The sequence below is a fragment of the Toxorhynchites rutilus genome, chromosome 2 (genome assembly GCF_029784135.1).
Source record: "Toxorhynchites rutilus septentrionalis strain SRP chromosome 2, ASM2978413v1, whole genome shotgun sequence".
NCBI classification, from domain to species: Eukaryota; Metazoa; Arthropoda; class Insecta; order Diptera; family Culicidae; genus Toxorhynchites; species Toxorhynchites rutilus.
Window position 1 is genome coordinate 194,517,938 of NC_073745.1, and position 18,670 is coordinate 194,536,607.

Below are 18,670 nucleotides of genomic sequence, written 5' to 3' on the forward strand. Positions count from 1 at the left end.
TATCCATTATCTCATTATTTGTTCATCTATCTTTTCACAAAAAAACAAAAATTGTACAGTGAAAAAATATTCATAACGAGAATAGTTATGAGCTGATGAAGTGAGTGGGTTAAAAAAAGTTGTGCCATGGCGTACACGGTTCCAGCCCTTCTGATTATCTGAAACAAATCGAACATATTCTGATTCAGTAAAGATGTCGCTATCGCATGAACCTCGAACAAGTCAGAAACATCTTTTTTGACAAAATGGCGGTCGTTCGGAAAACAAAATGCGGTTTAAAACGTTTTTTTCCGATTAGTTTTAGAGGTTCATACGATAGAGAGATGCCTGTAGATTGTATCCATATAAATACGACATGAATCGGTTCAGTAGAACTTGAGATATCGTGTACGCCAGTTTGAAAAATCTTGTTTCGAGAAAAACGCGTTTGAAGTTCATTGTTATATGTTATAACAGGTTAGATATCGCATCACGAAAATGGCTCTAACTCTATGAATAATAGAATATTCGATAAACTCTTTCTAGGGTATATTCTTGAATGTCTAATCTACAAAAATATAAATAAAAAAAAATTGATTTTTTTCAAATTTCTAGACTAGAATACTCTCTTAAGAAAGATTCTGCGTTATATGCATTTGAAATCTCATATTTTTTCGATACAATTTTCGTATAGTGACCCCCCTATATAGAAATCAAATTGGAGAGGATCGGGTCAAAATTTGTTGTTTTTTGGCCGATTTGGCGTGGAATTGCTTTATAATAAAATCAATAACGCGGTTTTGCAATATACGGATAGTGAGACAGCCAGAGAGTGTTTTTTCAACATTCTCAAGGCATAAGGACAGCCCAATGCTCATGCCAGAGACTTGTTGTGAATCGCACCATTGTACATAGTGTAGCAAGGCGTAGAATCAAGAATGGAATTTCTCTATACACGATCTATTATTTAAAGTATGAACTGAATATAATATCTATGTGTTTATTAGATTATTTTTCTTGTCCAACCGATACTTGAGATAGATTTTTCAGAATGCAATTAAAAGACTTTCTTTCTATTACAAAACGCACGCTTTACATAACATCAAAGTACAGCGGCAAAATGAAATTCTAACGTATCACATACTATGTATTATAGATGAACCAAAAAAGTAATTCTTATCTATATAGATCACATATTGCATCGCTTAGCATTTTATACTTATGTTAAAAATATATTTATGTAAAGTATGTCACGAATTCTAGCCCAGCAAAACACTTAACTCATATACATATATGTGAAAACGCAAAAAAACAAGAATTCAAACAAATCTTATAAGATGCTCTTCATTTGCTGCGTTCTGCTGTTGCTTGTTTGATTTCAGATTTGTACAAGTGACTAGGGTTCTAATAAAGAACAAATTAAACAGCTGTCTCCATTTACGCAGATCGTTCATTTTCATGCTAATGCTAACCTATTTGGGGATATTACATTTTGTATCCGTTATTCAAGTTCATTTCAAATTTACCATTAGTTATCGGATTGTATATCTATTACTAGTGTTGAGAACAGCGTTAGCATAACTCTTCAGTGCATCGAATATTGGATATAAAAATTATATATAAACTATACAAGTACGTGTATATTTGGAAGGAATGTGTTAATCCTGATTAAAACATATAATTGTAACGATGAAGTAGCAAACATACACACAAAAATAGTAGACCGTTTTGTGAGGATATAACTGAGGGAAATGTTATCTTACAATAAAGTAGCATAATTTTCGAACAATGAGTTGATACCTAATATATCAAGGAGAGATACTTAAGCATTATTCCACTCCGATGGCATTGCGTTCCATAGAGTACTTTCGCCAAAGTATTCACAAAGGCATGACAAGGGATAACATTTTTGTTGTTAGTTGAAGTTCCGTTTCCAAGTGACAGACTTGGACTATATTTATGCGTTGACTTCAAAGACGCGCGTTTCAGTGCAAGTTCAAAGATTTTCAATTGAAATGCTGGCCTGAATGGCCGGGGGCATTTGCTTATTTGTGAAGACAGACTGTGTTGACTATCATAATTAACAGGAAGTTTACAACTCGTCCTCTATATTTTAACAATCAAGTTGCTGGAATTCGTATAAACATTTTTTTGTGGGAGGGAGCTTATCTAGCTTCAAGCCTCACAGATGAATATGCACGCATTACAGCCTTTATGTCCATAATGCACATTGCACATCGTTTCTAGAGATCAATTGCCACAAGCACCTAAAAAATTCTTCTTTGTCCGCTATATCCGAATGAAAAGTGAGTACTGGTACATTTAATGGTATATTAAATTATTTTTGTGGTGATTGAAATAACCAATTAACCAAAACTTTGACGTTCTCAAATATTGCTCGAAAATAAACATTTAAATAAGTCTGTAGATGTGTATATTCGTTGGAACCGCAAGCTTTTTACTGTCATATTGATAACGATTTATAATTTGTAGATCACGTGTAATACCTTTTCAACAAATGTTATATTGAAAAAGCTCTTTTTTCGAAATTTTTATAAAGTGTATCCCACTTTAAACAAACGCATAATTTGTTTTTTCTTGATGATCATAATCTTCTTCTTCTCTTCTCATTTGCCAATTTTCATGTAAAAATCTCCGAATTTTGCGAACGGGCGTTCCTCATACACGAAAAAAAAAGTTCTCATCATCTTTTGGTACACATTCAACCTGCTGCCAACTCATAACACAGCATTCATTACATTCAATCCATTATATATATATATACCAAACCAAAAGACCATTATTATATTTTTATTCATTTGATTAAGTATGTATAATACTATTTTATAGCAAAAGGGCTCTTCTTTACACAGTGCAACGATATTCCTATATAAAGTGCGTCATTCGTCAAGCTACGTTTGAATATATCTGCGCTGAATCCTTTTGAGTATGGGGATAAGTTTCCAACCCTTCCATGAATATTCAATGGAGCAGGTACTTGAAAACTGCCAATACATCCCATTTCTTCGTGCCAACGATAGTACACTTCAGACAAAATATAATTTACTTCTTTCTTTTGGTAACAGGTGCTAGAATAATCGTTCGATAGTAAATATTAGGTGTACCGGTAAGTTTCTTCAATTTTACAGATGGCGTGACTCGCTTATTATTCCAGTGAATCAAATTTCCAGACATTCGTTGGAAAGCTACTGTCATTGCGCGTCAAAAAGTTGAAACGTAAACAAGATTGTTTTTTGCCACTTCGAATATGTCGAATTTCGTACCAACGAGAGTGTTTTTGTGGGAAGTGCTACTTCATTACTTCAATATGAAGAAAAAAAGCTGCGGAAATTCATCGCATTTTGGTGGAAGTTTATGGTGACCAAACTCCAACTGAGCGAACGTGTCAGACGTGGTTTTCACGGTTTAGAAGTGGTAATTTTGACTTGGAAGACGAAGAACAACTGCCAAAAAAATTTGAAGATGAAGAATTGGAGACTTTACTCAATCAGGATCCGTCACAAACGCAACAAGAACTTGCAGATACACTTGAAGTAGCTCAGCAAACCATATTCGATCGTTTGGCGCACTCGTGGCCGGGTGGTTAGTGTCTCACATTATCATGCCGGGTGTTCGGGTTCGATTCCCGTTCTGGCCGGAGGATTTTTCGTCAAAGAAATTTCCATCGACTTGCACTGCGGTCACGCGTATTCTAGAGCTTGCCCCTCAGAATACATTCAAGGCGTGTTATTTGGCTTAAAAAATCTCAACTAAGTATTAATAAATGACGCTAATTAATTCATAGGTTGAGACAGCAAAAGTTCCACAGGGAACGTTAACGCCATTCAAGAAGAAGAATATTCGATCGTTTAAAAGAAGCCATGGGAATGATTCAAAAGATGGGACATTGGGTGCCGTATGAATTGAAGCCACGAGACATCGAACGCCGTTTTTTCACGTACGAACAACTGCTCCAAAGGCATAAAAGAAAGGATTCTTTAAATCGAATTGTTACTGGCGATGAAAAGTGCGTCCATTACGACAATCCTAAACATCGGGCAACGTATGAATACCCCGGCCATGCATCAACATCGACGGCCGCACGGAATATTCACGACCAGAAAGTTATACTGTCTATTAGTTGGGACCAGCTGCTACAATCGAATGAAACCATTACGGAAGACCTCTACCGACAATTGATGCGTTCGAGCCGTGCACTGAAGGAAAAATAGCCACAATACGAGCATAGACACGATCATGTTATTTTGCAGCACGACAATGCTCGGCTGCATGTCGCAAAACCGATCAAAACATACTTGGAAACGCTGAAATGGGAGGTCCTATCCCACCCGCCGTATTCTCCAGACATTGCTCCGTCCGATTACTACCTTTTACGATCGATGCAACATGGTCTGGTTGACCAGCACTTCTCTAATTTTGATGAAGTCAAAAATTGGATCGATCCGTGGTTAGCCGACAAACCACCCGATTATTTACGCAAAGAGATCCGTAAATTGCCAGAAAGATGGGAAAAAATTGTGACTAGCGATGAGCAATACTTTGAATGTTAAATTTGTAACCATTTATGCAGAACAAAGCATAAATTTTTTGAAAATAAAACGAAGAAACTTACCAGTATTCCTATTAAATTCACTATCGATACCAGATGTAACGGATGACTTCGAAGATCCGAAAAAGATTTCGACAAATGGATCGAACCAAAAAAATTGCACAAAAGAAATCCGAAAGAGCGGAAATTTTTTCCCATATCCACTATTAAGTACTATTTGAAAACCTTCAACGGGATATATTCTCTCGAGCACCTATGTAAGAACTAAGTGTTTGGAAAATAATTATTTTTTACGAGAACAACATGTGACATTTTCTCTCTCTGGAACTATCCCAACTCTTCGAAGGGTATCATTCCTATCGTTTATTCTCCTTTCGGTTTTAAATGCCTCACAAAAATACTGCTCATGGTTCGCAATCACAGCTGAATATCGGTTTTATTTTCTTATTATAGTTAACGAACAAAACATTCTGATAAATAAATGACTAGACAAACGTGATGAAGTTAGTGTGTATCCAAATCATTTTCTCGCCAGACCTGAAAAACTTGTTGTTCTATTTAAAAATAAACTTACCTCCCTACCACGCGAGATGTGAATGGACATAGAATAATGTTTATTAAATGTTTCACTAGCACATAGATGGAATCAATTCTCATTATGGGTGAACTTTCCTCTGCAGCGGCGCTGCGTTTTTGGCCTGTTAGTCAAATCCAGTCCACGCTTATGCCTTGTTCAGTTTTGCTCTGTAACATGCTCCTAGAACTGTAATGCGCTGAGAAATAAAAGAAGAAATATTTACATTTTTTATGTCGCGATGGTTTTCACAATGTTCACAATGTTCACAATGGATGAAACAATAAAAAATTGTTCTCTCAATCAATTATGTTGTTACTATGTAAGAAAAGTCTTAGGTCGAAATACGAAGTACCAACTTTAAGAGTTTGGAAGCGATAAAGCATAAATTACTGGAAGTACTAAAATATTACAAAAATCATGTTCCAGAAAGCCTTCGGGAGGTGGATGCACTATTACCAGGCATCGTAATCAAAGGGAAATATTTTGAAAGGACACAACTTGAGTTTCGAAAATCGATGCAACTTAGCTCCTCTTTAACGTACGAAAACCGTATGTAATCAGTTCGATATTGTCCCGCATATGGATAGCTTCACACTCAAAACCGGTCGATAATTAAGGTAATTTTTAACCCAATTCGTATTATGTCTTGTCTAACTTGTGTTACATCCTAGTGAGCATCCTTGTAATTCTGAAACATTGCTCATCTTCTAACGTATCCCTGATTTTAGTGGCTCTAGTCGCAGTGAGGTTTAAGGTTGCCTCATTCTAAAGGCTATCGAAACCCCCGAAACGCCACCGTAATCGATGTCAGACTGGCAAAAATGATAGTGAGACATACAAACAAATACAGTATATTTTGTAATGGCTCTAATCCTGTTTGTGGATTGACTCCGATCAAAGACGATACCACCCGTTTATATCGTTTAGGTTCAACATAATCTCAAAAGAGTTGAAAAAAAGATGAGAACTAGAAGTGGGTTATATCTGTGATATAACCGCAAGGTAAACGTAGGACTAACGTTGTCTTAGTAATCAATAAGTAACAAGCATATAACTCTTACACATTTCATCTTTCGAATATAGTGATTATCATACCACTCCGGAAAAGAATTATTCCTCCTCGAAATATCCAGCGCAAATCATACCCCAAGCCCCGACAATTGGAATCATCGGTCGATAGCGGCATTCGTGAGCATTCGATAATAGAACTTCTGTTCTCACCAAACATCATAACTACATAACATCAAATATTTTGTATGCTCACTGACAAATCCATGGACAATGGCACCCATCGGTATCGAATTATCATCAATACCTTGGTTTTCATTAAATGCTCCTTTCAGTTCGGCTGCAGAAACAGAATGGAATTGGGAGAGAACAGCATAATGCAAAGGCATGTCCGCGTGACCTTCCTCACCTTATATCGCAACATCGATTAAATGAATTTCCGAGCGGGTGCCAGCTTATATACGGATTCGGATGATTTCAAAAACCTGTGTTTTTAAAGCTATTTTTAAACTTTTAAAACATGTTTCGGGTCAATAATTAACAATCATATAACTCTTGAACATTTTGTCTGTCAAATGAAGTGATTATTATTCCACTCCGTTTAGTCGGCAAAGTGACTCCAAGCGTCACTCTCTCGTTTTCGAAACTTTGAACTTACACCCCGGTACAGAAATGAAGAAGTCCTACGTCAGTCCTAAGTGGCGTTGGGTTTTAACCCGATTAAACGTAGCCGGCGTAACTATCAAGTGGACGAAGAATTCGGGTCGTTCACAGCAAGCGAGTTTGGGCTGACGAGCAGCGAGAGCTGTTTAGGATCCGCCGCTTTCGTTCTTTACGACGGCAGATTCCCAATAATCCTCCCAAGAGAGCCTTACACAACAAGTCTATTTTAGTCTTTGTATAGCTGGATTTGGGACACTGATGTCTGTGGTTGCATATCACCATCTGACCGCTCTTCTGCGCTGAAGGTATAGATTCTCTCTCGGCCGCCCACCGATGTCATTGGCAATCCTGTGGATGTAACCCACTGCCATTAGAAGAATGTCGTCCGCGTAGACGAACGCAGACGTACACGAATGTTTGTCTTCTAGGACCTAGAACAAGCTATTCAAGGCGACGAGATAGAGGGCAACGGTAAGAACAGAACTTTGATGTACTCCTGTCTCCTCGTGAAAAACTTGGAAGCTGATGTTACCAATTTTCAACCCATTGTTCGGCGTATGACGAAGTTCTTTATAAAGTGAAGTAGTTTATCATCAACGCCCCAATCTTCCACAGTTTTCAGCAATATCGGAATCCGTGTTCTGCTGTACACCTTTACTAGGCCCAGCGCTACCATCTCCAAGTGCTGACGGTTCGTGTTGGCTTCGTCTATCGCGTCTCCGAGCGTCGAGAAGTAGTTTGTTGGTACCCATATCCAGTCGGAAGCCGAACTGCCAATAGCCCAATTTTCTGTTTTCGGGCAGAAGGGTGACCAGGCGTCTGTTCGTCATTCTTTCCAGGATCTTGGATGAACAGGAGATTAAGGAAATTGAACGGTAGCCTTTGACATTGTTGATGCTCTGGTCTACCTTATGTACTGGTATTACTAGGTTGTGTCTCCAACCCTCGGAGAATTCATGTTCTCCACAGGTCATTGAAAATGCTGAGAAGGACGAACTGTTCAAGGAGGGATAGCTGTTTCAGTATCTTATAGCCGATACCGTCAGGGCCCGCTTTGGTAGGATGTCGACCACGAGTTGAATTTATACTCGGGGTCACACTCTCCGAATATGCTCTTTCTCCTGCCCGGCTTATGCGATTCACTCGACCGTGTACCGGAATCTTTTTTTTTAATATGGAGTGGCTGCGTTCACCTTCCTCATCACAAGAGCAATACATCTGGAGCCGGTAGTAACGAGTTTAACAGAGACATGTAAGAAGGCGATGCGGCGATTCATCACGCGTCGGGGCGCACCGCAAGAGATTTTCAGTAGGCAGGGAACAAGCTTTATCTGAACGAGCAGAGAATTGAGGGCCGAACCGGAGGTTTTTTATAATAGATTTGCGAGTATAACCCTCCGGCCGCACATGGGAGGATGCTGGTAGCGGATGATTCGCGCAGTTAAAATAGCTAAGAATTGTGTTTCAGAGACTAGAAAGTTGGACGAAGAGTTGTGAACTGTAGCAGAATCGATTATCACCTCGAACTGCAAGGTTTAAAGCCTCTCAATAGAAGACGAAGAGAAAGAAGATTATCAACTCAAGACCATTGACCTATACACCATTCTAAATCAGAGGAACAATCGCCAAGCCCGAATTATTTCCTCCTGCGAATTCGAAGGACACTGGTCAAATTTGAATCCTCGCTTATTTTTGTTTATGATGGCTCATGCTGTCCTCATCACCATACCTTAGAGGCGAATGAACTGAAAAGTTTAAAGCCTCTTTAATTCAACATCATCATCATCATCATCACCATACCCAAATTGGTGGATACAGATATACGTTTACCCTGGAATAAAATCTTTAAACATGTGATGCTTTGTGTAGTCCCACTTCCACATGTAAATGTTTGAATAATAAACACTCACCTCAACAGTCTACTCCAACATTATCCCTATTATAGCGTTCATTCGACAATTTGCAGCACTACCGCATTATCGGACGTCTCCTTACAAAACGTGTTTGATCGTTCAAGCTTGGAATCGGTGTTTACAGACTTCCCATCTGCGAAACTTTCGTTCTTATGCCCGTTGTCCGAATTCGAAGATGTCGAAGAGTGTCGATGCAAACTGGTACTTCTATTCGGAGCTGGAATCATCACCGTGTTCACATTTTTTTGCAAGCGTCCACTATTGCTATTACTGTTGCAGTTATTGTTGTTCGATCGAGTGACCGAAGATGACTTCCGCAGTTGTTTACCAGGAATGGGAATTGCACTCTGCCTCAACGGTTTCGGATCTTCGTTTTTATTCCTCTCTGTCACCGGTGGGTCTTGTTGCAATTTGGCCGTCTTACGAAGATGAAGTGTAGTGCGAAAAACTTTCCGCGAACCAGAACTATTCGTAGTGAGAGATGCAGTCGAACCAGATTTAGTTATGTCACTCGCAGTTGTTTTATCCCTAGACACAAGGCTCGGTGACGAAGCAGCGGATTTATTGCTTGAATTTGTAGAATTTGATTTCGTCTCGTGTGATCGGCGAGCCAGTATTTCTCGGGAACGTTGAGAGAGAAAACTCTTCTTAATGAAAGATGACGATGAATTCGAACACATACTTGCGGAGGATGATGTCCGATTGATGCCAGTAGAGCTTAATTTGGTCTGATCTAACTTAGTCCCGTTAGCCGCTTTGAGATTATTCTTGGTTAGTGTGGCATTTTTATGGACTGCCAGAGAGTCGAATGACTTTGGTCCTACCACCCGATCGGGCAGTGGAATTTGTTGAGAGTCAAAACAATTCTTCTGCGGTACATCCAAATTCGTGGCTTTAGGCTTAAAGTTATCCTGATAGATAAGAGATTCGTTAGAAAGTGTGTTTGTGTTTGTTTTAATAGAACTGCTCTTCAGAGATTCGGCTAACGAATCAATGGAAACATCCATTTCGTTTATCGTGGGACGTGTCTTCAAATTTTTAGCATTCTTTGCAGGCGACGATAGACTGTCCAACGAGATGTTGGAATCATGCACTTGTTTTACAGCATTCCCTGAAATCATGGAATAAACTCATTTAGTTTGTGTATCATACTACTACATGGGTTAACATACCTATCGGACCTTTTTTCCTGCCTGTAGCTGGGCTCGATGTTCTAGTGGAGCTACCGCTGGAAGAGATGTTTTGCACATCTAAATTGTTTGCATTCTTAGGCTTTTTTGGCTCCAAATAGCGCGGCTTAACTTTATTGAATTTGGTTTTCAAATTGTTCAGAGCATCAACTTTTGCCACCTTAACGCCCATATCCTCTGACTGAGAGCGTTTATGACTCGGCTGATTGCTTTTACCAATCAGCCCAACTTTGTTATTTACCTTGTTTGAGGATACTTTGCCATTTTCGTAAATTTGTTCGGATCGGATATTGTTCCGTTCGTTAATTTCACGCAATTTGGATGGTCTCAGCGCACTGGTAACGCTATTTAAATCGTTGTGATAAACGGTGGTTTGAGTATGCTGTGTGTTTGTTCGATTATTGACATTATGACTATTCTGATTTTCATATGATCTTTTTGTGTGTGCTTGAATGGCTAGCCTAACTTGACGTAAATCATTCGTCCTGGTGTGGATTGACGATGAAGAGCTTGTCTGAGAGGAATGTGAGTATCTCGATCTGGATTTTCGCTCATCCGAAGGTTCTATCAGACAGGCCAGCTTTTGTATCTTTTCCCTCAACTCAATATCCATTCGCTGCCAAGAATTGACGCGCATGGCTCGAGCGCACTGTCTGATTAAACACTGCTCAACAGCCGAGAGTATCGCATTCACCATTCCGACAAACTCGTCACTCCAATCCATCTCTTCGTCGTGTCTACTATACTCGATATCCAGCTTTTTCTTTTTGTCGTAAATATTCAAAATATTCAAATTATCATTCGATGATAATGGCGTCGCAGTCATTGTTAGCACCTTTGCTTGCAACAATTTGTGCAACCTCGTAGCTCGTGGATAACTCTTACATGCCTGATCGGGGCTTAGGCCGGTTGCCGCCCTTAGCAGGATTGGTTCCACGTGAGATATTGCCCAACTGTAGTTATGGCCAAGGGAAAGAAAGCTGTCACTAGCAAGCAGAGATGCGAAATGATCTTGGATGTAATCGTAGGCTGCATCCAGTATGTCTCGAACCACATTCTCAACATCGACGGACCATTTGTACGGATGAAGAACGGTTAGCAGTTGTTCGCTATCCAGGATGACGTGCAATACCGTTTCAGATGACTGTAAAGAAAGCACTCTTATAGGCGAATCACAAATCGCAAATCATGGCATGGGTTTATACTCACCAAGTGTGCTACGATTTGCTGCTTGCAACGATTGACTACATCGGGAGGTAACTGAGAAAACTGCTTGTTCGGCCAAATTTTTACGTAGTGTCTGCAAACCCATTTCAAACACTTGCGATACAGATCGTCTAACCCGTGATTCAATGTTACAGGAAGAACTTGCAGCACACCATCGGTACAACCAGAACAAGGCTGAGGAAAGAGAAAAAACGATAAAACGGGCACAAGTTCCATTGAGTACCATTTTTCGGGGATTATTTTGACATTTTTAATTTTTATTTACTTTTAAATATTATAATTGGCTTGGTAGTTGGTGGATTCCAATTATTTTGGAATACGAGGGTCGTTTGAAAAATCAGTGCAAGAATAAAAAAAATATGTATATACCCTATTGAATTAGTCGTCCTAGCTGCACTGCAAGTTGAGCAAAGTCAGTCTAAAAGTATCGCCACGTATGTAAACACATGTGAAGAAATGAAGTTAAATTTAATTGATTTAGTTCGTCGCGCTATTTGCTCCTCGTCACTTCCGACCCACAAATACTTAATTGTTTGGGGCGTTTGACCAAAGATAGTCTCCTTTTAGGCTTATACACTGAACTTCTTATACAAATCATTGTTGTTTCGGGCACAGTAAGATTCTGAGAACTTTCCTCAGAGGAGATGCAATACTTATACGCTAGAATTTTCCTCAGAGGAGATGCAATATGTTAATTTAAGTCCAATAAATTATTTTTTTTTAATTTTTGTAGTTTTAAAACTATTTTTTTCAATATGCATTTGATTCTACTTCATTGCAAGTATTCGCGCGTGTCCATTTCAAGGCAATCACTGTTCTAGGGTCTATCGTTTGGTGCAAAGTTTCCAAAATACACTTTCGTGTTTTCTTTGTTCTGTTTTATGTGCATAGTGCTATAATAGTTAATATGACAAAATTATCTATGTGAATGGTCGTTCAATCTTAGGCACTCCATTGAGTATCTCCTAATCAGCATTTTCCAATGCTAGATGCGAGGGAACTTTATAGTTTAAAGACTTTTACTTATGGGTATTATAAACAAAATGCTTTTTGAGCTCCAACTTTAAAGTATTTTTTTGGAAAACATAATTGACCGATTTGCCCTTCGCACAGAACAAATAATTTAATTACTGAAACGCTAGAAGAAATTTAATCAAAAAAATAATTTGTCCCCGAAAACAACACTGTAATATTTGAGAAACATCCTATCATATTCCATTGCGCACCTAAACGTATGCAATGTTATATTGCATTTATATACAACATATGTCAATTACGCACGACTATGGAAAATAGCTCAAATTTAGAATTAGACTCGGAAATGCTTGAAATTCGAGCACTTTTTTTTATCTGTATTATAGTGACTTACACTTTTACTTCCATTCGTCACTTTTACTTCCATTTTTGGAAGAATGTCGGGAGTGAGAATTGAACTCGTGACCTTTAGCGTGAGAGGCATGGATGTTATCACTACGCCGGATCTCCTCCACATAAATTCGAGCACTAAAATACCCCCCATTTTGCAATTTTGAGTAGAAGTTTTGGGTCACCGTGTAGGTGCACAACTAGTCAATTTACTCACTGCATTCAAGGCGTGTTTTTCGACATAGCATTCTCAACCATGTACTGCTAATAAAAAATACGCAAGTAATACCTACGTTAAGGAGGCAAAAGTTCCACTAGGATCTACATTTCAACTATTAACTACTATTTTTTCAAAGATACGAATATTTTTATTGGCTGTTATAAGAAAACCATAAGAGAAAAGAATGTGAATTACTGAACCAAACAGTATGTGGAAGCTAAAGCAAACGATTACATCTCTAAAACATTGCGCTGGCGTAGACAATGTTACGAAGGGAGTGATGATTGATTCATTGATTGTAATAGCGAGCCAACCACGTCTAATAGTGAACGGTTTTCTTCAGCATGGTATGTTCCCAGAAGCATGAAAGAAGACGGGGGTGATTCCTATAACGTAGCCAACGAAGCCAGATCGATAAATATTTTGCCGCTTTACAAAAAGGCTTTGGAGACCATTGTAAACAGTTGATGACGTATGTGGAACGTATCAGAACACTATCGGAAGAGCAATCCGGTTTCCGGATTGAACACTAGTGCACGCGCGACATAATCATCATGTCGCCAATAAACGTCTTCGCCGGTTTGATATACAAAAGCTCACCCGAAGTACAAACAATTGGTCCAAGCAAAGAATCGCGGCTCTTCAAAATAACACTTAATGAACACCTTTTGGTTGCTAGTTCGCAACTGTTATTTTATACTAGAAGTATTCACCAAGAGAAACGTCTCTTTGGCTCTTCCATTTCATTGACTCCTCCTTGGTCGAACATTTCATTATTCCGAGCGATATAGTTGAATGCCATTTTGATGTAATTCTTCAGAAAACTGTGTAAGCATTTTGCAACAAACCCACAAAATATGGATTCACTGGGTTGGGCAGTTTCAATAAAGATTCTTGCTATGTTCATTTCAATTTTCCATTGAAGATGAATTCCACCATGCTCAATAAAGCTGCAAGAAATTATAAGCTTGAAACTAGTTAATTAATAACTTAATTTGCATACCATCACCAGAATCACCAGAAAATCAGTTTACACATGACATAAGATGCAATGTCATGGTGACGACGAAAAAACAATGAAGACCCGATTTCATTTCCTAATTTCTAATTCAATCTAAGCAAGCTTTTTGTTCGTGCAATACGTTTTCTCACTGAGGTTTATACTTTGAAGATTGAAGCAAGTATAAATCCCATCACCATTCAATATGCAGCGAGCGGCATTCACGTCGAAGATTCCCACCGGGTCGTTGGTCCCAAAACGCTCTTGGGCCAGCCGGAAACCCGGAGTGCATGGAGAATCGAGTGGAAAACGCTCCGTCATCAAGGTAACAAAAATCATTTCTGAGTGTGTTGTATGGTACTAACAAAACTCTTTTTTTGCAGCCAATTCAAAGCCAAACCAGATGCAGCAGTGGAACGAGAGAATGATTGAAGATGAAACGCCTCCGCCTCTGGTTCCCAGTGAAGTAATTCTCGTTGATGATGACGAGGATTTGTTCGACTGGGAGCCATTGGATGCAACGGAGATGGAGATGGCGGTGTTCCAGAGAATGAAGATTGAGAGAGACCTTCGGAAGGAGCAAGCAGAGAATATCAAACTGCGGCAGGAAAATCAACGACTGAAAGCAACGAAAGGGGTAAGTTTTATCAATCGTTGTCGTTTTGAATCCTTACTATTAATGGTAGGCGAGGTAGCGGAAACAATTTTATGTTATGGTTTTTGGTTATTGTTGTGAGTTGTTATTGTATTCTTTATTTTTGTTCTTTTGTTGCATTCAGTTTTAATATATTTCTGTATTCTGTTGCGGTTGTTTTATTCAGATTTCTGTATTGTGGTTTTAGACTTTTCTTTTGTTGATTTTTCCAGAGACGAATGAACTCTCTGAGTTTAAAGTCTCTTTAATTCAATACCGTTACCGTTTTGTTGATTTTGATTAATTCGTTGTAGTGATGTTTTTTTGTAGCCTCTGCTTTTATTATGTTTTTTTTTACTTAGAGTGCTACGTTATGATTTTAGTTGATTTATTCTCGTTTTTGTTTTCATTGGAGTGTTTTTTATTATTTGTTCTGTTATCGTTTTCTGTGGATTGTTGAACTTTACATGGTTATTTAATGTTGCGATATTTGATGTCATTTTTGTTATATATTTCATGGTATATTTACAATAACTTGTTTGATGATAATAATTTTCTTGATTCATACTTTATTCTATTTGATTATTTTGTTTTTCTGTTGATAACTTTATTAATATATTTTTCTTGCGTTTTTGCGTATTTACGAGCTACCAAGGCGAATCTCCTGTGCATAGTTTTGACCCACTGGATTGCCTATATCACTGACGAAATATGTCGTGAGTGTTTATTCCAGAGTAATATGATTTGCAAATTTATAACATTATTATTCATTTCTCACAGATGAGATACCAAACGAAGCAGCTGCTGCAGCAGATCATGCAAGCGACTCCATGAGAGAAGAGAGCATTTTCGAAGATTTTTTAAAATATGTTAATTTAAGTTCAATAAATTTTTTTTTATGTTTGTTCAAAAAATTGATTTAATATTTTTAAAATAAATTTGATAGTTTTAAAATTATTTTTTTCAATATGTATTTGATTCTGCTTCATTGCAGGTATTCGCGCGTGTCCATTTCAAGGCAATGACTGTTCTAGGGTCTATTGTTTGGTGCAAAGTGTCCAAAGTCCACTTCCGTGTTTTCCTTATAAAAAAAATTGATTTTTTATTCCGGGAGTTACTGTAGAAAGCATCAAACTTTTTAAAAAATCTCTTTAGTGAAATGTTTTGATGTTTTGACAAGGACCGATAGTATGCGTGGTTTTATGGAATCGCCTGAAGATTTTTTGGTGGGGGGATTTTAGGGTGGAGTTTACTCCGAAAATATTCTCTTTTCGCTATTCCCCCTCGTTGATTCTATTCTAGCGACTGCATAAGTTGCCCGTTATTGACAGCTCTGTTTGGGAAAGCACACAAATGGACAGAACATATGTATGTAATTGTCGTCAATTTAAACCACATACAGACTATTGGATTGTAATGTATAATGCATCTATATATATAAAAATGGAGTGATGTCTGTCTGTCTGTCTGATTCTTATAGACTCGGAAACTACTGAACCGATCGACATGAAAATTGGTATGTAGGGGTTTTTGGGGCCGGGGAAGGTTTTCGTGATATTTTGAGACCCCTCCCCCCTCTCTAAGGGGGGCTGCCATACAAATGAAACACAAATTTCTGCATTACTCGGAAATTAACCAAGCAAACGAAACCAAAGTTGGCATGTGAAAGTTCTAGGGTGCAATAAATGTTTCTATGATGGTTAGACAGTCCTTCCCCCACTCAAAGGGGGGGCTGCCATACAAATGAAACACAAATTTCTGCATTACTCGAGAATTAATCAAGCAAATGAAACCAAATTTGGCATGTGGAGGTTTTAGGATGCAATAAATGTTTCTATGGTGATAAGATACTCCTTCCCCCTCTCTTAGAGGGGGCTGCCATACAAATGAAACACAATTTTTTGCATTACTCGGAAATTAATCAATCAAACGAAACCAAAGTTGGCATGTGAAAGTTTTAGGGTGCAATAAATGTTTCTATGATGGTTAGACAGTCCTTCCCCCACTCAAAGGGGGGGGCTGCCATACAAATGAAACACAAATTTCTGCATTACTCGAGAATTAATCAAGCAAATGAAACCAAATTTGGCATGTGGAGGTTTTAGGATGCAATGTTTCTATGGTGTTAAGATACTCCTTCCCCCTCTCTTAGAGGGGGCTGCCGTACAAATGAAACACAAATTTTTGCATTACCCGAGAATTAATCAAGCAAATTAAACCAAATTAGGCATATGGAAACTTTAGGGTGCAATGAATGTTTCTATGGTGGTTAGATACCCCTCCCCCCTCTCTTAGGGGTGGCTGCCATACAAATAAAACACAAATTTCTGCATTACTCGAGAATTAATCAAGTAAATGGGCGGGACGAAGTTTGCCGGGTTAGCTAGTATCAAATAAATCTTAGAAATTTTTTTTTTGGTATGCAAATCGTAAAAATCCGTTCGCAGCAAAAATAGTTTTTAACGTTAACTTTTAACTTTATTTCATAAAAACAGGAAGTGGGTTATATCTATGGTATAACCGCAAGGGTGACGTAGGACTATCGTTGATTTAGAGATCATTTGTTTGAAGTTGAATCTGAATTCATTCTGAATGAATGAATATTTGGAGAACTTCGAAAACGAGAGCGTTACGTTGGAGGCACAAGTTTTTATACATCCAATATTGGATACGGAAATATCCTACTGATGGGGAAGAATAATCTTCGGAAGCTATCCTGTTAATTGCGATTGATTGAAAAATCACAAAACCAAATGTATTTGGTCACAGTGTTACATGGATAGAAAACATTAAAATGAACTCTTTCACATGAATGTAATTTAAAATTCCCAGAGGAACTGGCAGATTATTTTCAGTAACGATTAGATATTTCCACATTTTCCTCGATACTGGAAGCCCACCAGTGGTTAATGCTAACTCGATAACCATCTGTTAGTAGCACTTGATTGAAACATATTTGGTCACAGTGTTACATGGATAGAAAACATTCAAATAAACTCTTTCACATGAATGTATTTTTAAATTACTAGAGGAACTGGCAGATTATTTTCCGGATCTCTCTCGATGCTGAACGGCATCCAAACGGAATGAATTCCGTGCGTGTATGTGTATGTGTAGCGGCTGCTTCGATGGTCACCTTCTCTTCTCCTGAAGGATCGGCTTCTCTGTGCTCCCTCACAGTTTCAAACAAACTGCTTGCGTTTCAGGGCAGATGTTGTCTTGTCGATGTCCTCACGAAAAATGAATGCGTCTCACCACCAGAATATTGCTTAAGTATGCTTTTTTTGCGTTATTGAATCGAGAGAAGGCGTGGTTTACGATGGCAATTTGGAAGGCAAACTAGAGGGGAATTAACTCTCTGAGCTCGGAACTTTCGGCGACAGAGCAATAATCGATTGCAGGCGCATACAATATTGGATACGGAAATATCCTACTGATGGAGAAGAATAATCTTCAGAAGCTATCCTGTTAATTGCGATTGATTGAAAAATCACTAAACCAAATGTATTTGGTCACAGTGTTACATGGATAGAAAACATTAAAATAAACTAAAAAGATATTTCCACATTTTCCTCGATACTGGAAGCCCACCAGTGGTTAATGCTAACTCGATAATCATCTGTTAATGGCACTTGATTGAAAAATATTTGGTCACAGTGTTATATGGATAGAAAACATCGAAATAAACTCTTTCACATTAATGTATTTTTAAATTCCCAGAGGAACTGGCAGATTATTTTCCGGATCTTTTTCGATGCTGAACGGCATCCAAACGGAAAGAATTCCGCGCGTGTATGTGTGTGTGTGTAGCGGCTGCTTCGAGATCTTCCCGGGGAACCGTTTGTGGCATCACTCTCCTCCTGATGGGTTCCCTTCTGGCCAGGTGCACAAACAATCTCTTGGTGACACCGTTCATCCGCGCTTTCATGATAAATGAAGAGCTTCACCACAACAGTGACAACATGCTCCAATCGCTGTTCAATTAGAATTGTGTGGATTTCCAAGCGGCGCTCGCTTATATACCGATTGGTGATTCCAATAGCCTGTTTTGAAAGCAAATTTAAGACTATTGAAACAAGTTTTTGGATCAGAAAGTAACAAGTATAGAACGCGTAGACATTTTATCTTTCGAATGAATTGTTTATCATACCATTTCGTTCAGTTATTTAGGAGCTATTAACACTCAAAATCTCGGTCTCCGGCGTAACGCTTCCGTTTTCGAAACTTTGATTTTACACCCCGGTATAGAAATGAAAGACGTCTACGTCAAAACGTGACCTGTTTTCTGATTTGGCACCCTTAATGTAAGGGGTAATCCTACGTC

The 18,670-nt window shown here is 38.4% G+C and overlaps 1 protein-coding gene across 3 annotated transcripts in view; it reads right to left on the reverse strand.

Moving 5' to 3' along the window:
• Window positions 1–959: 959 nt before the first annotated feature.
• Window positions 960–18,670, reverse strand: part of LOC129764719 (uncharacterized) — a 49,047-nt gene continuing 31,336 nt past the window's right edge. For all 3 annotated transcript variants that reach the window (XM_055764120.1, XM_055764122.1, XM_055764123.1), the window contains 4 exons: window positions 11,110–11,301; window positions 9,883–11,044; window positions 8,708–9,821; window positions 960–5,322 (listed from right to left, as the gene is read on the reverse strand). In XM_055764120.1, the coding sequence (XP_055620095.1) occupies window positions 8,746–9,821; window positions 9,883–11,044; window positions 11,110–11,301 (2,430 nt within the window). In that variant the 3' untranslated portion in view covers window positions 960–5,322; window positions 8,708–8,745. The remainder of the gene's footprint in view (window positions 5,323–8,707; window positions 9,822–9,882; window positions 11,045–11,109; window positions 11,302–18,670) is intronic.